Source organism: Anguilla rostrata, chromosome 4 (genome assembly GCF_018555375.3).
Source record: "Anguilla rostrata isolate EN2019 chromosome 4, ASM1855537v3, whole genome shotgun sequence".
Classification (NCBI taxonomy): domain Eukaryota; kingdom Metazoa; phylum Chordata; class Actinopteri; order Anguilliformes; family Anguillidae; genus Anguilla; species Anguilla rostrata.
Window position 1 is genome coordinate 41,603,445 of NC_057936.1, and position 18,948 is coordinate 41,622,392.

Consider the following 18,948-nt stretch of genomic DNA (forward strand, 5'->3'; position numbering starts at 1 on the left):
CAGGTTTGGCTCTATCAAATGTGCCAACAAGGGATATTTGTTGCAGCTGCTCCTTAGGTACATGAGCTTTCCTCCTCCTTCTCCTCCTCCATAGCAATGATGCCCAGTTTCAGGTGGCCTATTACAGCAATGTGCTGGTGTCCCCTAGTGGGTATGTCTACTGGCTGCCCCCAGCCATATTCCGGAGTTCCTGTGCCATCAACGTCAACTACTTCCCCTTTGACTGGCAGAACTGTACCCTCAAATTCAGGTGAAGTGTGCATTTCATTTAGTCTATAAGGAGATGTTCTTTTCTAGATGGAATCACAAGAAAGATGGCTAGCAGAGCAGGGCTAGATAAAGTCAGTTAAATCAATAGACATTACAACAAGAAAAAGTTTTTTTCATTTTTATTTGAACAAATAAAGCAGTTTTAGCATCAGTTTAAGGTGAAAAATAAAATCCAGTTTTCACTATTTTTTCACCAAAGATCACCTTTAGCCTCTCTCCAAACACAATTCTCTTGACTGTCAAGGCTATTCATCAATTACACTGTCATAACATTGAAGCAACATTATGAGATGGTTATTTTCCCTTCTCTTCTTTCTCAAAAGCTCCCTGACCTACAATGCCAAAGAGATCAGCATGAATCTGAAAGAAGAGACAGAGGCAAACAAGACCTACAAGGTGGAGTGGATCATCATCGATCCTGAAGGCTTCACAGGTTAGATGTTCTTCTCTGAGCACTTCTGTGCTGTGCCCAGATTTCTCCTCCCTCTGGATCTAGCGTCCATTTGCTGGGAGCTGAGCGGTAAGGCAGATGGCCTCTACCAAGCTACTTGGTTTGCTCTGCCCACCCCAAGGCTTGATTTCTGATCCTCAATCCCTATGAGGGATTTGCATTGATGCATATAGCTGATTAGCTAATTAAGCCGAGGAACAGTAATTGTTTGGTAAAACCTGCAAACAGTCCTCTGGAACAGAGTTCCCCTGTCCTTGAAACAGTATGTGCACATCCTTGAAGTCAGGTGGCACTGAACAGCATTTCAGTGAGAAGGATGTGTAGAAGTAATATGTGGAGGATGTGTAGAAGTAACAATCTGAAATGTCTTTGCTTAAATGCTAGAAGTATTAAAAATTAATTTTTGGAACTTGTGGCACTATAAATGGGGGGGGGGGGGGTTGTGACATAGTTTGGATTACAGAGACATGGCTTGCAGATGAGGATGAGGATGAATATAAAATAGAAGGGTACAAACTCATTAGGAAGGATAAATCCAGTAAGAGAGGTGGGGGTGTAGCTCTCTATGTAAAATACATTTTTAATGTGCAGAAAATTCCAGAAATTGAACAGCTTGTGCCTAGTGAGGATATTTGGATAAAGCTCATAGGGGAACATGAAAAGGGCCTTACGATAGGAGTGTGTTACCGGCTGACAGCTTCAGACAGTAGTGTGCACTCAACACTCTTTGGAAAAATAAAACAAGCTTGTCAGGATTGTGAAACTATTATTATTTGTGACTTCAATTACCCTGCTATTAATTAGGAAATGATGACAGGACAAGGAAAAAGTGAGGAAGACAGTATGTCAATCAGCCTACAAGAGGGAAATCAATTTTGGATCTGGTGCTATGTAATGATCCGGACAGAAGCATAGAGGTAATTGAGCCATTTGGGACTAGCAATCATTTTGCAGTTAGATTTCATGCATTATGGCATTATAAACAAGGCCTCCTCCATGGCCAGAATTTTTTATTTTTGGGGAGCCAATTTCAACAAGATGCAATAAAAACTTAAGTAATATTGACTGGGTGAAACTTCTTAACTGCAAGTCTGTGAATGAAAAGTGGGGTAGGTTCAAAAGTGTTATTCTTGAGGTGAAAAGTAAATTTATTCCAAAAGTAAGGAAAAGAAAGATGAAGAAGTGTTCCTCCAGTGGATGAACAAAGCCATATGGGAGAGTTTTAAAAAAAGGCAGAACTGAGAGTAATAAGGCTGAATATTGTAATATCCGTGCTAAGGTTAAAAAAGAACTACAGGAGGCCAAGAGGCTCTTTGAAAGGCAAATTGCCCAAGATGCAAAAAGTAATCCTAAACTTTTCTCTCAATACTGTAGTAGGAAAAGGAAAGTAAAATAGGATATCTGGTGCATCACAAATGAAGAAGGAGCTTTGCTTTCTAAGAATAAAGATGTTGCTGATGCCTTAAATAGTTATTTTGTTGAGTGTTTTACTAGAGAAGAGGTTACTAATAGATTGGAACGCATATTCAGTACTTAGAAAGTCTTATCAAATATTGAAATAGTGGATTACGAAGTACTGCATAATTACTTAAACTAAAGATAAACAAGGCAGCAGGTCCTGATGGCAAATACCCAAAGAGTATGAGTACTCAAAGAGTTAGGTGAGATCATTTTTAAACCACTGGAAGGTATTTTTAGGCAGTCCTTAGAAACTGGAGAAATTCCTGAGGATTGGAAGCGAGGTAATATAATACCAATATATAAGAAAGGGGACCGTACTGATCCAGGAAACTACAGGCCCGTAAGTTTAACTTGCATCACATGTACAATACTGGAATCTATCATTAGAGACAAGTTTGAAGTATTTCTTGAAAATAGCAACATCCTAAGGCAGTGGTGTCGTTAGGGATGGCCTTCCGGGGCTGAAGCCCCAGATGTTTTTCGTCCAGCCCCGGACCTTTTGACACAAAAAATAAATAAATAATTTTTTGACACCCCCAAAAAAAAGAGATACAGCACCAAATATCATTCAATTTAATGGAGCCCTAACGTAAACAAATCACCCCCTTCAAATCGAGCAGTAAGTAACCTAACCGACTAGTTGGCGCAGTAGGTTGCAGACTTCGATGGCTAGCACTGGTATAGTAAAGTTCAGTCACAGAGTTCTGAGTGACAGACTGACAGTTCCGCTTGTCTGACAAATTTACGCAGACTACGCACTACGCAGAGTTCTGTCGACGAGTCCGAATATTTCTCGTTCAGTAACGTTAGTGTTAGTGAACTGTCTGAAACGATGGATATCCGCAGATTTTTTTTTTTTTAGAAAATACTGAGGCAGGTTGTTGAGGAGATTCAGGAGAATAATGATGAGATTGAGAATGTAACTAACATTACAGCGGATGTTGACAGCCAGTCAGCAGCTCAGCCGGAGAGTGCAGAGCAGCTAGCTTCAGGTTTGTGCAGGGCAGCACTGGGTTGATGATACTGGCTATACATGCAGCCAATTTTGATTAACTAAAATTAGGCTATTAGCGAGGTAAAATCAGATTTAAAAGTGTAACTGTTATGAGATACCGATCAGGTAGACTTCAGCAAAAATGTGATGCCAGCTCAGTAACGTTAGTACGGCTAATGTTAGCTAGCTAGCTAACGTAACTGGCTGGCTAAGCCAGCTAACGTTGTTAGCTATGTATTCTTTTTAGCTTGCCTGCCCAGTGCCTTGCCAGTTTACATGCTAGTATGAAAGATTTTTTTTTTAAAGCCATTACATATCATAACTCACAGCTGCATTGGATAAGCAGCTAGGTAGTTAGCTAGCTATTTATGGCTAGTATTTTGTTTATTAATTTAATTACAGTATATCTTATACATATTCTGGTAACTGCTTGTGTTTGTATAGCCAGTTATATTGAATCCCGTAGCTATTTACTCTGTTAAATGGTAAATGGACTGCTTTTATCCAAACCGTTTTACAGTTGATGCCTCGCATTCACCAGAGCAATTAGGGGTTAGGTGTATTGCTCAGGGACACTTCGACACGCCCAGGGCGGGGGATCGAACCAGCAACCTTCCGACTGCCAGAAAACCGCTCTTACCTCCTGAGCTATGTTGCCCTGTTAGTCTGTTTCTCTACTGTAACATAACCTGTTACATTAACTATGTAACTACATCTAGCTGTCTTCATTCTGCTTTGCAATATAGCCACATACATACTTATTACCAAGCCCAAACAGAATCTGTGGATTTTTTTTTACAGTTTTCAGCAGTGATCCAGAATAAAAATCTGCGGAATTCTGCGGAAAGTTTTTTTTGCTTGCAAGGTGATAGACAATATTAATTTAAGATAGCAAAAATAAGCACACACAATGCATTAAAACCACAAAAAGCAGGCTGAAATAAATATTTAATAGACTTTAGTAGAACCTTTGAATTTGAGATTTTATTTCATCACCAACAGTTCAAAACAAAGTGCAAACATTTGTTGGAAAAGTCAACCAGTATGAAATGTAGGACACATAGCCACTAAAATGCAAGATTCAATGTGGAGCAGAGAGAGCAAAAATTAATTTGCAAAACCATTAAACATTAATTATCTCCCAACAATTACCACTTCAACACATAAACAAACAAATACATAAATAAAAGGCGAAAACATTAGCCTCTTGGCTAACTCTGACACATTTACATTGAAGTGTGAACTAAAATGTTGATTGATGTGTACTGTCCCTGCCAAATAAATCTTAAATAAATAGATAAATAAACATGACACTCAAACATAAAACTTTCTCAGATGCTCTAAAATAATGCATCTGCTTAAAAGTTAAAAACTCTTTGGATAGTCAAAATATCAAAATATCCTGCAAAATTCATTCAGTCAAAAGTAAGTGAACAAATCAACAGTGAGTACAGTAAGAGAACAAATGACTCAGTGAGTGATGTGACGGAGTGAATGAGTTTTGACTTGTGGTGGGTTAGTCTTGGTGTCTACAGTTGAACTTGGCAATCAGCATCATCTTAATGTTGTTTTCAGTCAGGCTCCATCTGTACTGTGTCAGCAGCATTGTGTAGTGGGAGAAAAGTCTCTCTACATCCACGGAGGTACAAAGCTGCTATCGGGGAAAGAGTGGGCATCCTGTCCTCCCTGAAGGCCCACCACTGCACAGGACTGACCTCCACAGTGTCACTCTTGTCCATCTGAATGTACCGGTGCCATTCCTCAGCTGACACTTGGGTAAGGGCAGGTATGGTCTGGACATAGTCGTCAATGTTCTTTCTAAGCCCAGTCACCTTTGCTGGATCAAACACTGGAAGAGATTTGAAGAGCTCCATGCAGGGATGCCTTTCCATTACAGCCTGCAGCTTTTCAGAACATTCAGCCATGACCTGCTGGAAAAGCTGAGAGCAGGCAACCCTCTCCTCCTCATCCAGTACCCTCAGCTGCTCTGTAGTCTCAGGACGCCAGTCTTCAGCACCTGCAGTGCTTCCATACTCAAACAACATATAGAGGTTGTCCAACTCTCCATGGATGGTGGCAGAGGACGGTCTGGATGTGTCTTACAGTTTTGTGAGGGTGGCTAAGATCTCAGTGGTGCGCTCAACAATGAAGATGGCCTGGGCTTTTAACACGTTTATTTTTTCCTCTAGGAGTGCTCTTAGGTCCCGAACAACCTTGGAAGACAGTGGTAAGGTGGGTATAAAGTCATATAAAATGTCAAAGTTCTCCTTCAGGTATCGCACAGCATCAATCCAGGAGTCCCATCTGGTCGGGACAGCAAACACTGGCATGACAGGAGCCAAGCCTCGAGCCTGCATGTAGGCCCGCAGCTCCAGGCGACGCTGAGGGGCCTTAGAAAACACCCTCTTCACAAGGCTACACACCAAATTAAGGTCCTCAAAGGTGTCAGGGATGACCTCTAGCACCAAGTTGAGCAGATGTGCCAGGCATGTGATGTGTTTGGCATTGGGAAAGAGGCCAAAAGCCCAGACATCGCTGAAGTTGATGTTGTAAGTGTTAAGGCAAGCGATGACTGCCTGAGACACAGTGCTGAAGTTAACTCTCTCAAGGAAAACAAGATCCGCAGCTAGAGGAGGTCTGCCCACAGGTTGCAGAAGTATGGCAAGGACACAGCGACCACAGGCATCTGTTGTCTCATCCAGTATAACGTAGACGGCTTTTTCCTTCACTGCACGCTGGATGTCCTCCACATACTGAGGGAACAGCTCCGGCAGGTAGTCAGATCATAGGTGGGATGGAGCTGGAATAGATCCTCCTTGCTTGCAGTATTTCTGCAAAAAAGTAGCCAGCTTGGGAGATTTCTCCAGGGGAATATCTGCCTCAATGAGAGCCTTAGTGAAGTCCAGAACAAACTCCTTCCTCTCAGCTGTAGATGGGGTTTTGGAGAGGCAGGAATCCAACGTTTGATTCCTAGATTGTACTGAAAGTAAACGAGAAAGACAGATATTCACTATACATTGAAAATACATTTTACATACTATACAGTGTTTCCCTCAGTGGCAATAGTTATTGGCTGCTGTGGTAACAGGGCGAGGGCATGAAATTGACAAATCTGACTGTGATTGGCCAATTCTAGGCTGTTACCACACTCCTCCGTCCGCATAAAAGTCATTGGAGAATTCATTTGCCCGATCCCTCGCAGTTATTCGTGTTGACAAATGGCGCCTCCTCAGTTCTTCAGCAGTAAATCAAATTTTTGACATATTTTCACATCGCACCACTAACTTTGATCTTATGGAACTTAGAGCATCTGTACTCTGTATTTCACAGTGAAACAGAATATTTGGGCGGGGCATCGTTACAAATGGGATTTAAATCAAATCCTTCGCATTTGATTGGACCGCTAAAAAAAGTAGGCGGTTCTTACAAACACACACACACACACATACACAGTGTCATTGCAGCTTCGTCATTGCATGAGGAAAAGTGGATATTCCATCTTCTGTTCGCTGGGCCATCTCGACAAGAGCCGAAATAGATTTTTGCTATTGTGGTTATGTAACAATGTAAATGTGGTCAAGATATTTAAGTATCATTTATTTTGTTATTTTTTATTTGAATGACATAGCATTGTGGATAGGTAGAGCGATAGGTGCTGTTTGGTGGCTGACCGCCCCTTTAATTCAGGTGCGGCTCCCTTTGGGCAAGCGGGAGAGCATACAGTTCTATTTAATTTCGGTCAACACGCCACTGTATGGGTCAACAGTATAGCAAATCATTCAGGAGGGGGATGTAGTGGGGTAATGAACACGTTATTTAGATGCCCTTCTTCGGAAGGAGCAAATGTAAAAATAACCACTGGGTGATTAAAACACCCTGAATCTTAAATTATATTCAAGGTTGCTCCGCTGCCCCGAGGACAGAGGAGGCAACTGATGTAGACAACGTCACGTCCAGGCGATAAAACCTGGCAGTAAAGTCCTCAATAATAATAGTATTTTCCAAGAAATTACAAAAAAATTGTGGACTACGTTTCGTTAGGTGCAGCGTCTTTTACTGCTACCACAGAGTGAATGCGTGAGTGAATACGATGATAAGAAAATTTTCGGTTGCGCTGACCTATAAAACGCTATTCCAAAAGCAAAATTAGCATGCTAACGGATTTGAGTGTGCCGTTTATTGAGGGTGTGACAGAAAATTTCAGTGCCACTGACTATAATCGAATGTTTTTCACATTTACCGTTCGATTGACCAAGTACCATTCAAAGTACATTTTTATGGGTTAGTACTGTCAGATTGTGCTTGCTACTTCACATTAACCTTGTACGACGATCAATAAAGGCTAACAGCACAGTACCACTTAATTCTAGTCACTTCTATCACCACTGTAATGAACTAAAAAAGGCGACAAACGACCTTTTCTGTGAGAAATGTATTGTCAAGCTCACGCGCATACACTGCTGGCGACATTCTAAAGCTTCGTTTTGCCCTCCCTAGTAGAATTTTACTGTCACACCCTCAATAAACAGCAAATGTCCCAGTAGAACATTGAATTAAATCTTTAAAAGTTATATATTTTCTGAAACCTTATCGATTCCGCTTGACCGTAGTGAGTGAAACCAGGGGATCTGAGCATACAGTCGCTATGTAAGTTACGTCAGAAGGATTCAGCCTTGTTGTTTGCTACCTAAACTTCACAGCACACTCAAATCTACTTTCAAAATCCATTTAAACCATTCACAAATGATTTGGGACTTTGAAGTTATAAAGCGGGATGTATCAAGCGTCCAGTGAAAATACTGACCTGGCTATCAGTTAGAATTCTGAAATAACCAACTGCCATAAATGACCGCGTAAAATCAACCAGTAAGAGTTATTATGATGTCACTGGTTCAGAACCCCATAAATGTAAATAGTCGAATGTTCAGTGAAATCTATCGGTTTTCGGTGCCATCGGAGTCCCGATATTATCATTGATGGAATTTTGGGAAAGTGCGAGCTAAAAGGCCACAAACATAGCCAATATATCACATTAATATTCCATATATGTATGATTGCTGTTCACAATACGTTAATTTAAGGCTAAACTGGTATTTTAATCACAATACTTATGCTAATTTCCGGAAATAAATTTTTCAATTGTCCTCTCTACTTTTGAGACTGAGTGGTCATAGGCCTATATTGTCTTGGACAATTCATTTTGTGAATTACCTAGACGATTGGTTGATCTGTGCCCCAACAGAAGAGCAGGCTGGAAGGGACACAGAGTCCCTGCTGGCCCATTTAGTTGGCCTGGGCCTGACCCTAAAAAGAAAAAAGAGCCACCTCATCCCCCTCCAGACAGAGGGTCTTTCTAGGACTCTGTGTCCATGCGGGTCTCTCTGACTCCAGAGAGGCAACGTGTTTTGCGGGAGAGCCTGTCACAGTTTGCTGTGGAGCGGCAGGTGACAGTGAAGCATTGTCGGAGGCTGCTCGGCCTGATGGCTGCAGCGGCCCAGATCGTGCCACTTGGGCTGCTGCACGTGCGCCCGTTACAGCGGTGGTTGGCGGCACATGGAGGGAGCCCACACGAGGATGGGCGGAGACTCCTGTTACTCAGGAGTGCCTGAAGGTGGTGGTCTGGTGGCTCTCGACCCCTGGCCTCCAGGAGGGTGCTCCCTTGGGGCCAGTGTGTTCAAGAGTGACTATCACCACGGATGCCTCCGAGACCGGCTGGGGAGCCATCTGGGAGGGTCAGTCCCTGAAAGGGTTGTGGAGCCCCCCATGGGCGGGGAGGGCACTGCTTCGGGCACTGGCCCATTTCCTCCCAACAGCCCGGGGCAGGCAGATCCTGATTCAAACAGACAGCTCCATCGTTGTCTCCTATATCAACCGACAGGGCGGTGTACGGTCTCCGACCCTGCATGCCAAGGCACGCCAACTCCTGCTCTGGACACACGCTCAAGGCGTGTCCGTGAGGGCAGTCCACCTGCCAGGCACGGCCAATGTGGCAGCCGATCTGCTGTCCAGGGGGGCCCCAGGCCAGGGGAATGGCACCTGCACCCGGACATTCTGCAGGCCATTTGGTCGCGCTTCGGGGTGGCTCAGGTGGACCTTTTTGCGTTCTTGGAGAATGCTCATTGCCCCCTATGGTACTCCATGGTGGGGCCAGTGGGGACGCTGGGTGTGGACGCTTTGGCGAACCAGGCTTCATGCCTTTCCACCTTTTCCTCTCCAGCCTGTGGTTCTGGCGAGGATCAGGGAGTCAAGGGCAATAGTTCTGCTGATTCCCCCCGACTGGCCCCATCGGTCCTGGATGGCGGACTTGAGGGAGCTGCTGGTGGGTGCCCCATGGCATCTCCCGACCAGGGTGGATATGCTGTCGCAGGCCCAGGGCCTGCTATGGCATCCGAACCCGGGGATTTACAGCCTGCATGTTTGGCCCCTGGACGGAGGTCGTTACGGGACCTAGATCCAGCGGTGCTAGGGACACTTCAGGCATCAAAAGCACCCTCTACGAGGGCACTTTATGCCAGGAAGTGGGGCAGGTTCAGCAGCTGGTGCCGGGAAAAAGGGTCTGACCAGGTCTTTTGTAACATTCCAGTCGTCTTAGCGTTCCTTCAGTCCCTCTTTGAAGAGGGGTTGGCGGAGTCTACGCTGAGAGGTTACCTGGCTGCCATCTCTGACTGCTATGAGCGTATCGATGGCCTGACGGTGGGTTCGCACCCCCTGGCCAGCCAGTTACTCCGAGGAGCCAGACGGCTTCGCCCACCTAGGTCAACCTCGCTCCCCTCTTTGGACTTACAAGTGGTTTGAATGCCCTCACTGAGCCGCCCTTTGAGCCCTTAGCCGGTCTCAGTCTGAAGCTCCTCTCCCTAAAAACTGCTTTCCTGCTCGCCATTGCCTCTGCGAGGCATGTGAGCGAGCTGCATGCACTGTCCGTGCACCCCTCCTGTTTACGGCTAGGTGACGGTGGCTCTGCTTATCTGCTCCCTAATCCTGCTTTTCGGCCCAAGGTCCTCTCGCGGTCGTACGTTTCTCGGCCTTTGGTTTTGGAGGTCTTTCATCCTCCCCCTCATGACTCCCCTGAGGAGGCCAGACTTCACTCACTGTGCCCTGTCTGGGCCCTGCGGTCTTATGTTTCCCGCATAAGGGCTGTGAGAAAAACTGATAATCTATTTATATCTAAACAGCGTTTGGCCCACTAGATTGTAGATGCAATTTCCATGTCATACAGCAGCGCTGGTATGCCCCCTCCCACAGGTGTGGTGGCTCACTCCACTCGGAGTGTGGCTGCCTTTTGGGCTTTATTTCGTGGTTCCCTGCTATCTGACATATGTGCGGCAGCTGGCTGGGCTTCATCCCTCACGTGTGCCAGGTTTTATCGCCTGGATGTGACGTTGTCTACATCAGTTGCCTCCTCTGTCCTTGGGGCAGCGGAGCAACCTTGAATATAATTTGAGATTCAGGGTGTTTTTATCACCCAGTGGTTATTTTTACATTTGCTCCTTCCAAAGAAGGAGTGTTGACCAAAAGGCGTGTTGACCAAAATGAAATAGAACGAATGGTTACGTAGGTAACCTTGGTTCTGTGAATAAAGGTCAACACGCCACTCGGCATCGTCACTCGGGGAATTCCATGAACAGAGAATGAGCGGCGGACATGAAGCAATACTTATTGCGTGACGTCATGTCCTCCCCGTAGTGGTGGTTAATTTGCTATTCAGTCTCCTAGTAGCTCACCCTCTCGGCGAGGATGACCCATACAGTGGCGTGTTGACCTTTATTCATAGAACCAAGGTTCGTTTTTTGACCGCAGTGAATGTGTTTTTGAAAATGATTTTGAAAGGCTAGACGGCAACAGAAAATATTGAAACTGAGTATTTCGTTTGGTATAAAGATGTTTTAAATTTTGGAAATTATTTCATCTGTCTTTTTTCAATAAATTTTGATTTTTGAACTTTACAACTCTCTGCAAGTTATTGGAAATGTTTGGATCACGCGAGTCCTGCCACCACTGGAATCTAATTCTACAGTCGGGAAGCTTTGACCAGGAAGGCTGAGAAAGCAACATGTTGTTAAAAGTGTGGTTCCATTGAGAGTTCGGCGGAAAGCCACAGGTAATGGTAGGTGCAGTGAATCTCTATTTGTTTAAAATCTGCGGTGACAGCAGTGCGTTACCTTTCAAAGGATGGCTCTGTAACGATAACCTGTCTCACTCCCTCCCATGTGTGTGTGTGTGTGTTTGTGTGTCACTGTCGCTCGTATGCTGCCGTCTCGTTGGCCTGTAGCACCAGAAAAACATAAAATTAACGGTTTGCATTCTAATTCCGCGGAATTTCTGCGGAGTTCTCGTCGGAGCTCTGCGGGTGCAGATTCCGTTTGGGCCTACTTATTACATTCATTCAACATTATATCCCTATACTAGCCAGATTAGTATAGCACTGTCACTATTTTTTGTAATCTGCAGTAATGTTCGGATGTGTAATAATATAATAATTGGGCATTCGCCAAACTAAAACTCCCCTTGGGGCTAAGCCCCTGATGTCTTTGAATCCTAGAAACGCCGCTGTCCTAAGGGATAGTCAGCACGGTTTTCATAAGGGAAGTGTTTTGATTATAACAAAGCATATATTATCTACTTAGATTTCCAAAAGGTATTTGATAAGGTACCACATGAGAGACTTGTTAGTAAAATGAAGACAGTAGAAATTAGAGGACATATTTCAGCGTGGATTCAGAACTGGCTACAGGGTAGAACACAAAGAGTAGTAGTAGGAGGGACATTATGTGGGCAGGAAGCTGTTAAAAGTGGAGTCCCACAAATCAGTGCTGGAACCACGAACCTTTCCAGAGGCTGCTTCTAATTTGTTTTCAAAGCTTTGATCAGGATCATACACATACGAAGGATGTAGTCAGTTTTGTAACACCTATCAATTAGGCCGTAGTGTATTGGCCGTCCTGTTGTGATTGAATTAGCACGTCTGTTGACTTGGATGGTTCCCAATCTCTCACTCCCGGTCGCTATTCTACCATTGTACCAACTGTATTGTGATAATGATAAGAGAAGCTACTAAAGTAATCTAAGAAGTTTCAAATAAAATCCAGAGGTAGGCAAAAACCTGGAAAATTACATTTAATCTAGCCAAATGTAAAGTTCTGCATGTGGAAAATAAAAACATTAGGCAGGATTACTTTATGGGAGGAACAAAATTGGAATGTGCTCGGTTTGAAAGACTTGGGAGTAATGGCTGATCAAAGCCTGGTTCTAGGCACTGTGCTGTAGAAGTTAAAAAAAAAGTCCAAAACGATGCTGGGATATATAGCCAAAAGTATTGAGTATAAATCCAAGGAAATTATACTTACCTTATACAATACATTTGTTAGACCACACTTATAGTATTGTGTGCAGTTCTGGGGACCATACTACAAGAAATATATAGAGGCTCTGGCAAAAGTTCAAAGAAGGGCAACAAAATTGATTCCTGGTATGAAAGATAAAAGCTATGAGGAAAGACTTAAGATGCTTAACCTCTTCAACCTCAGTAAAAGGAAACTCAGGGGTTATTTGATTGAGGCTTTTAAATTCATAAAGGGAATCAAAAAGTGAACTACAAGAGATTCTACAGGTTATTCTACACTGAGTTCTGTTAGTAGAACAAGGGGACATGAATGGAAATGAACAAAAGGTAGATTTCATACGGACATTAGGAATATGTTTTTCAAGCAGAGAGTAGTCAATGTGTGGAATAGCCTGCCAGGTCATGTAGTAGAGGCAGAAACTCTGGGGATTTTTAAGACTAGGCTTGATACAGTGTTAGATACTGTCTAATCTGTAGGTAATCAGACAGCTAATTTAGTTAGAAAAATGGCATGCATTGTTGGGCTGAATGGCCTTTTCTCATTATTATATTATGTTACGTAATGATATGTTATATCAGGCTCAAAACTGAGCTTGATATGTGAGACTACAGTAGGTCACCCCTTTAATTACCTTGGTGTCCAGCTCAGGATGGAGGTTAAAATTTCTCCCTCACCCTTGATTTTCTTTTAATTTTAAGCCTTTCTTTGCTGTGTCACAGAAAATGGGGAGTGGGAGATCATTCACAAGCCAGCCCGGAAAAACATATACAAGCACATCCCAATGGACAGCAACAAGCATCAGGACATCACCTTCTACCTCATCATCAAGCGCAAGCCCCTCTTCTATGTCGTCAACATCATTATACCCTGTGTGCTCATCTCCTTTATGGCCTCCCTTGTGTATTACCTCCCAGCCGACAGTGAGTCCAGACGGGCACCCCCAAAGAAGGGCTAAGTGGGCAGTCAGCTCCTATATTGGGTGTCTACACATTTACTCTTATGTGCACCTGTTTGGTGACTGCTGCAGTGCAGAATAGCATGATAGCAGCATAGTTTGCAGAGTGGGACACATCCAGTCATATCATGCAAACACAAACATATATGCACACTTGCACAAATATGTAAATCATTATGTGTTTGTGTGTGATTGTGTTCTTTCTTTGACAGTGTGTCAGCATGAGTGTGTGTGTTCTCTGCAGGTGGGGAAAAGATGACCCTCTCCATCTCTGTACTTCTGGCTCAGTCTGTCTTCCTGCTGCTGATTTCACAGCGTCTGCCTGAAACCTCCATGGCCATTCCTCTCATTGTCAAGTATGGGATCTCCAATCATATGCATGCATTAGTCTGTCCTGACCAATAATCAATAATGTCCCCTTATCAGGCTAATATAGCAATATACAATTATGTTGTCATTCAGTTTATGAAAATTATTTTCTGAGTTTGAAATCATAACACTTTCAATTAAGATCTACATAATCTACTTGATAATAGTTTATCATCTATTCTACAGTCATCCATTTTCCATCACAAAACAGTTTTTACACAGATAATACACTCCACTGTACTAACAATACAATACATGACAGTACAAATGATGGACAAATCACATGCCACATTAACCACGTCTTTAACCCTCTGGGGTCTAAGGGTAAAATGAGGCACACTGGTGATTGTGCCATGCTCTGACATTTGTGTAAATTTCATCAACTTTATATGCAGTGATTCCAAAGTGTTTCATATCTCTGTTTTCAGCACAAACTCAGCTACAATAATATGGCAGCAGTAAGTAGGTCATAATCATATGTGGATTGCAAATTGCTCTAAAAACACACAAACTGTAAACAGTAGTTTTGAACATGCACAGGAAAATAAATGTAATTTAGTGTAATGGTACATCCGAGAAATTTCATCATGTTATCTAATCACATTCAAGCGATGTAGGTTGTTTGTATTAAAAATTATTCATCTGGCTCCTGTTATATCTTCAGAATTGAGCCAAATACGAAAACTGTTAATTATTCCCTGAATCTCCCCTACTACTATATATACATAGCTTATATGTACATTCTCATTCAGCAACAGCATACTTGTATGTGAGTGAAACGTATGATGGCTTTTAGGATGTACTGCCTCACATAAATATGTTCCCATATTCCTTTCTCATTTAACAAAGTCACTAACATGCGGAAGGTTTAATCTGGCAGCTAGTTACTATAGCTAATGTCTGCTACAAATGCAGGCAACATTTCATTCATTAATTCTGCTGAGTGTACTTATCCAATATAATAAAAACTAGTTAGTTGGTGTGACTAAGGTAAATGGAAAGAAATTATATATATATATATATATATATATATATATATATATATATACATACATACAGGGGTTAAATTGGGATTTGGGAGGTGGGTGGACCCTGAGATCCGGTGGGAGGAGGGGGAAAAAAGGTACAAACCATTGAATGTCTCAGCTCAAAATAGTTGTATCTTTAATGTATTGTGCACATAATTCGAATTAAGGAAAAAAATGTTTTAAAAATAATGTATACTATTGATGCAAGCTTTTACATAATATATTTCAAGTTTATTGAGTGTCATTAATGCTGAGAATTTTTTTTACCCACAAAAATAATCGGTCATCCACCTCTTGTCCTCATTTCTTCCTCCTTTATCCATCTTTCTTAAACTGGTGAGTTTAAAGCAAAACTTTGCTTTAAACTAATCATTGATCTCAAACTGTTTTAATTAATTTTCGGTGATTAACAAGCATGCAAACATCTGACTAATCAATTGGAAAGGGACACAGCTTCTTCGCATCGTGTTAGGGAGATTAAATGATAAATGCGATTTAGAAAAATCCGTTTTAATCGCTAAGCAGTGGCGGAATCTTCCTCTGATTTTTCTTGAGTATCAATGCAATTAAACCACAAAATAGGCTACTCAAATACTATCATATATAGCCAGCTCTCCCCAAATAGGCAGTTTTAGTGAGTAGCCTAGGCCTTAAGTGTAGACTAGGCCTACTTGGTGATTAAAACGGATTTTTAACGGACTGAATTTATGATTTAATTCCCCTAACACGGTATGGAGACGCTGTGTGTTAGGCTACTTGCCATTTGATTAGTCCGATCGTTGGCACGCTTGATAATAAAGGAAAAATTACTATTGAAAACAGGTTGAGATCAATGATTAGTTTAAAGGAAAGTTTTGCGCCCCACCAATTTTCAGTCGCTGCTGAATAAAATGTTATGTATGTGGGAAATATTCATTCCTAGTTTAGCTGCTGACCAGCAACCTGCTGATTTTGCTCAAGCAACCAAAGTTGCCGTTAATAATAGCCGGCGTTCGTGGGGGCTGTTTATTCATCTCTCTTTAAAATGTTGCATAGATTAAATTACATGTTAATGAAATTAGCTACCTACCGCGTCCGCGACAATCAACAATATCTTTCTTTCTGTGCCTGTCTATATAAACGACTGTTTTTTTTCTTATGATTTTTGATTGGTTGAGCGAGTAACTGGCTAGCGGGAGTTAGACTGGAGCATACGAAAAATGGACTGGAGTGTCAGTTAGCCTATTTGTAAAACTGCAGGTCAGAATTATCTATTTATTTATTTACCAAAGGTTATTTACCCAATTTAACCCCTGTATATATATATATATATATATATATATATATACAGCTCGAGGTATGATAAGAATACGATGTACACACTATAGATCAGATATAGACACTATAGACAGTAGTGTATTCATATTTGTACTACTGTCTATAGTGTTTATATCTGATCTATAGTGTACATCGTATTCTTATCATACCTCGAGCTGTTACTCTGCATTTCATAGCGTTTACATTTCATACTGTCCATACTAGTGTTCACACTATATATCTTAGCGTATTTTAGCACATTTGTACCTACCCTTACTGTTTATTCTATTTATATATTATACATATGTACATTACACTGCACAGCACTTTACTGCTTCTTTTGCACTTCTGGTTAGATGCTAAACTGCATTTCGTTGTCTCAGTACTTGTACTTTGTGCAATGACAATAAAGTTGAATCTAATCTAAATATCAATCATGCCAGCAACTGCTCAATTTAAGCCAAGAAAGAAGTTTGGTAAATAGCACAGAATATACAAGGCAACCAATTGCATTCAACAAAACATTTTATTTTATAATATGTCCAGGGTGAGGGTAAAGGTCCAGTCTGTTCCCCCACGCATGGTCTTCCACTCATGTTGTTGGTAGTGCTAGATCCGGGCCTTGCTGTCACGACTGCCACTCACAAACCTCAGACTAGATACACACACGTCATTATAGTGGTTGAAATATAAAATATCCAAATTATTCAGATCCTGCACTTAATCATTTTATCCTAGAAAACAAAACAGGGAGATAGCGAGTTATGGAGTTGATCATGCTCTCTACAACAGCAGACATCTTGTATCTCTTCTCCATCTCTAACATTTCCAATCCACAGCATGCGAGTGTCCTGCTCCAAGAGATTTCATAGGCGTCTCAGGATTTGGATTTGGACTTTTACCACCCCAGCTTTCTATTTTACTTTATTCTATTTTATCTAACTGCTAGATTCATTTTCTATTCTATTGTTAGATTCACCTTTATTATATTGTATTTATCTAATTGTTTGCTTCGTTCTGGAGCTAGGCACCGAAGAATTTCACTATACATTGTATAGTGTATGATTGTGTATGTGACAATAAAACTTGATTTGATTTGATTTGATTTTGATTTGATTTGAATGTTTAGAGGGTTTAGAGTTCACCCACCACAGTTTCAGAAATTTCTGTGGGAAACTTGATATTTTAGTATAAATATCATGTATCTTACAGGGATTATATGAGCAGAAATTGTTTCAGTGTCTAACTGTATCTTCAAACAACTTCAACTATTTAATTGGCATTGGCATTAAGTTTTGGATGCTACAGATATAACTGACAATTACATACCTTGTTGCTTTTTTGTTCCTTTATAGATAGCTGGCTTGCTAGGTCATCAAAGTTAGTCTCCCATGCTTTCACATGTCAGCTCTTCAACAGAAACTTTTGGATTCGCAAACAAAACTTTTGGATTCGCATTAATACATTTTTTATCACAAATTTATTTTACTTGCAATAAAACATTTTTTGATTGCAGTGTCGATAGTTTTGCTCTCAAATCTATTTTTTGATTGCAGTGTGAAAATTTTGCTGTCAAATCTATTCTGTTTGATTGCATAATAAAGACACAAAAGTAACTCCATAGAAAGGCAATTCATTTGTTCACATCTTTGCTTTGGCTTGAACTGCCCTCTGCCAATATTTGTTGATGTCTGGTTGCTTCGGTTATGAAATATCTCAATGTATCGTGTGATATTCATACCATTGTAGTTTCTGGTGTTTGCATACTATAATATTTCACCAGATGATATCAGGGAATTTTTCGCATACTAATTGATGAATACTGTGGTTTTGGACATTAAAAAAAAAATGCTCACATACTATTTTGGCGAAATAATAGTGCAGTAGTTTGCGGTAGCTGAGGTTCAGGACCACACATCTAACACAAGCCTTCTGCTTTTTTTCTATAAGAAACCTTCCGGCCCACCCTATCTGTAATGTATTGGCATTATTCCTGCTTAGTAATCGATTAACTCCCCCTATTGGGTGTTTAAGCACAGCGCTTCCCTGTTGTTTTGCACGTGCCCTGCATTGTTTTCATCAGCTAGCGATCCAGAAAATCTGCATCCGCGCTGATCTCCATCTCAGTCTCAGTTATTAAAACAAGATATACGAAACCGAAGATATTACAATATTGTTTGTTTTCCTTTGTTCTTGTTTTACATGCCCCCCCTCCTCTCTCTCTCTCTCTCTTTTCACCAAGCCCAGGAGCTTTGGCAGGAGTCTTCACCGCAGACTTCTCATTCATATCTTATCTATCTACAATTTTTTACCTTTAATTTAAAACACCCGCTCAATTAACACTTTTTTGCATTCAGTTGATGGTGTGGTCCTTAGCTCATGAAGTGCACATGGAGAATAGGTGTGCTGTGTACATATGTACTGTGTGCAGTTCTTTAACATTTACATGTACTGAGAACCTCACTTTTGTTCCTCACACAGGTACCTCATGTTCATTATGGTTCTGGTCACAATTGTGGTCCTGAACTGCGTCATTGTGCTCAATCTCCATTTCCGAACGCCCAGCACCCACCTGATGTCAGAATGGACTAAAGAGGTATTCATTGCCAAAATTCAGGGCTCACCATGGGAATGTCTTTGAAGTCAAGTCATTAGTTCACCCTGCAGCTATAATAGGAAACTGTAGATAAAATACCTTGTACCCTGCATGTGTCAAACTGCTGAAGCTGCAGGGGTGAGCTTGGTTAGTTAGAATCTCTGGGCTCTGGGCTATAGAAGGCCCA

General features: G+C 41.7%; 1 protein-coding gene across 3 annotated transcripts in view; it reads left to right on the forward strand.

The window, feature by feature from the left end:
- chrnd (cholinergic receptor, nicotinic, delta (muscle)) overlaps positions 1-18,948 on the forward strand; it is a 35,993-nt gene that overhangs the window by 9,510 nt on the left and 7,535 nt on the right. For all 3 annotated transcript variants that reach the window (XM_064332686.1, XM_064332685.1, XM_064332687.1), the window contains 5 exons: positions 95-250; positions 594-703; positions 13,237-13,437; positions 13,717-13,828; positions 18,647-18,761. In XM_064332686.1, coding sequence (XP_064188756.1) covers positions 95-250; positions 594-703; positions 13,237-13,437; positions 13,717-13,828; positions 18,647-18,761 — 694 coding nt within the window. The remainder of the gene's footprint in view (positions 1-94; positions 251-593; positions 704-13,236; positions 13,438-13,716; positions 13,829-18,646; positions 18,762-18,948) is intronic.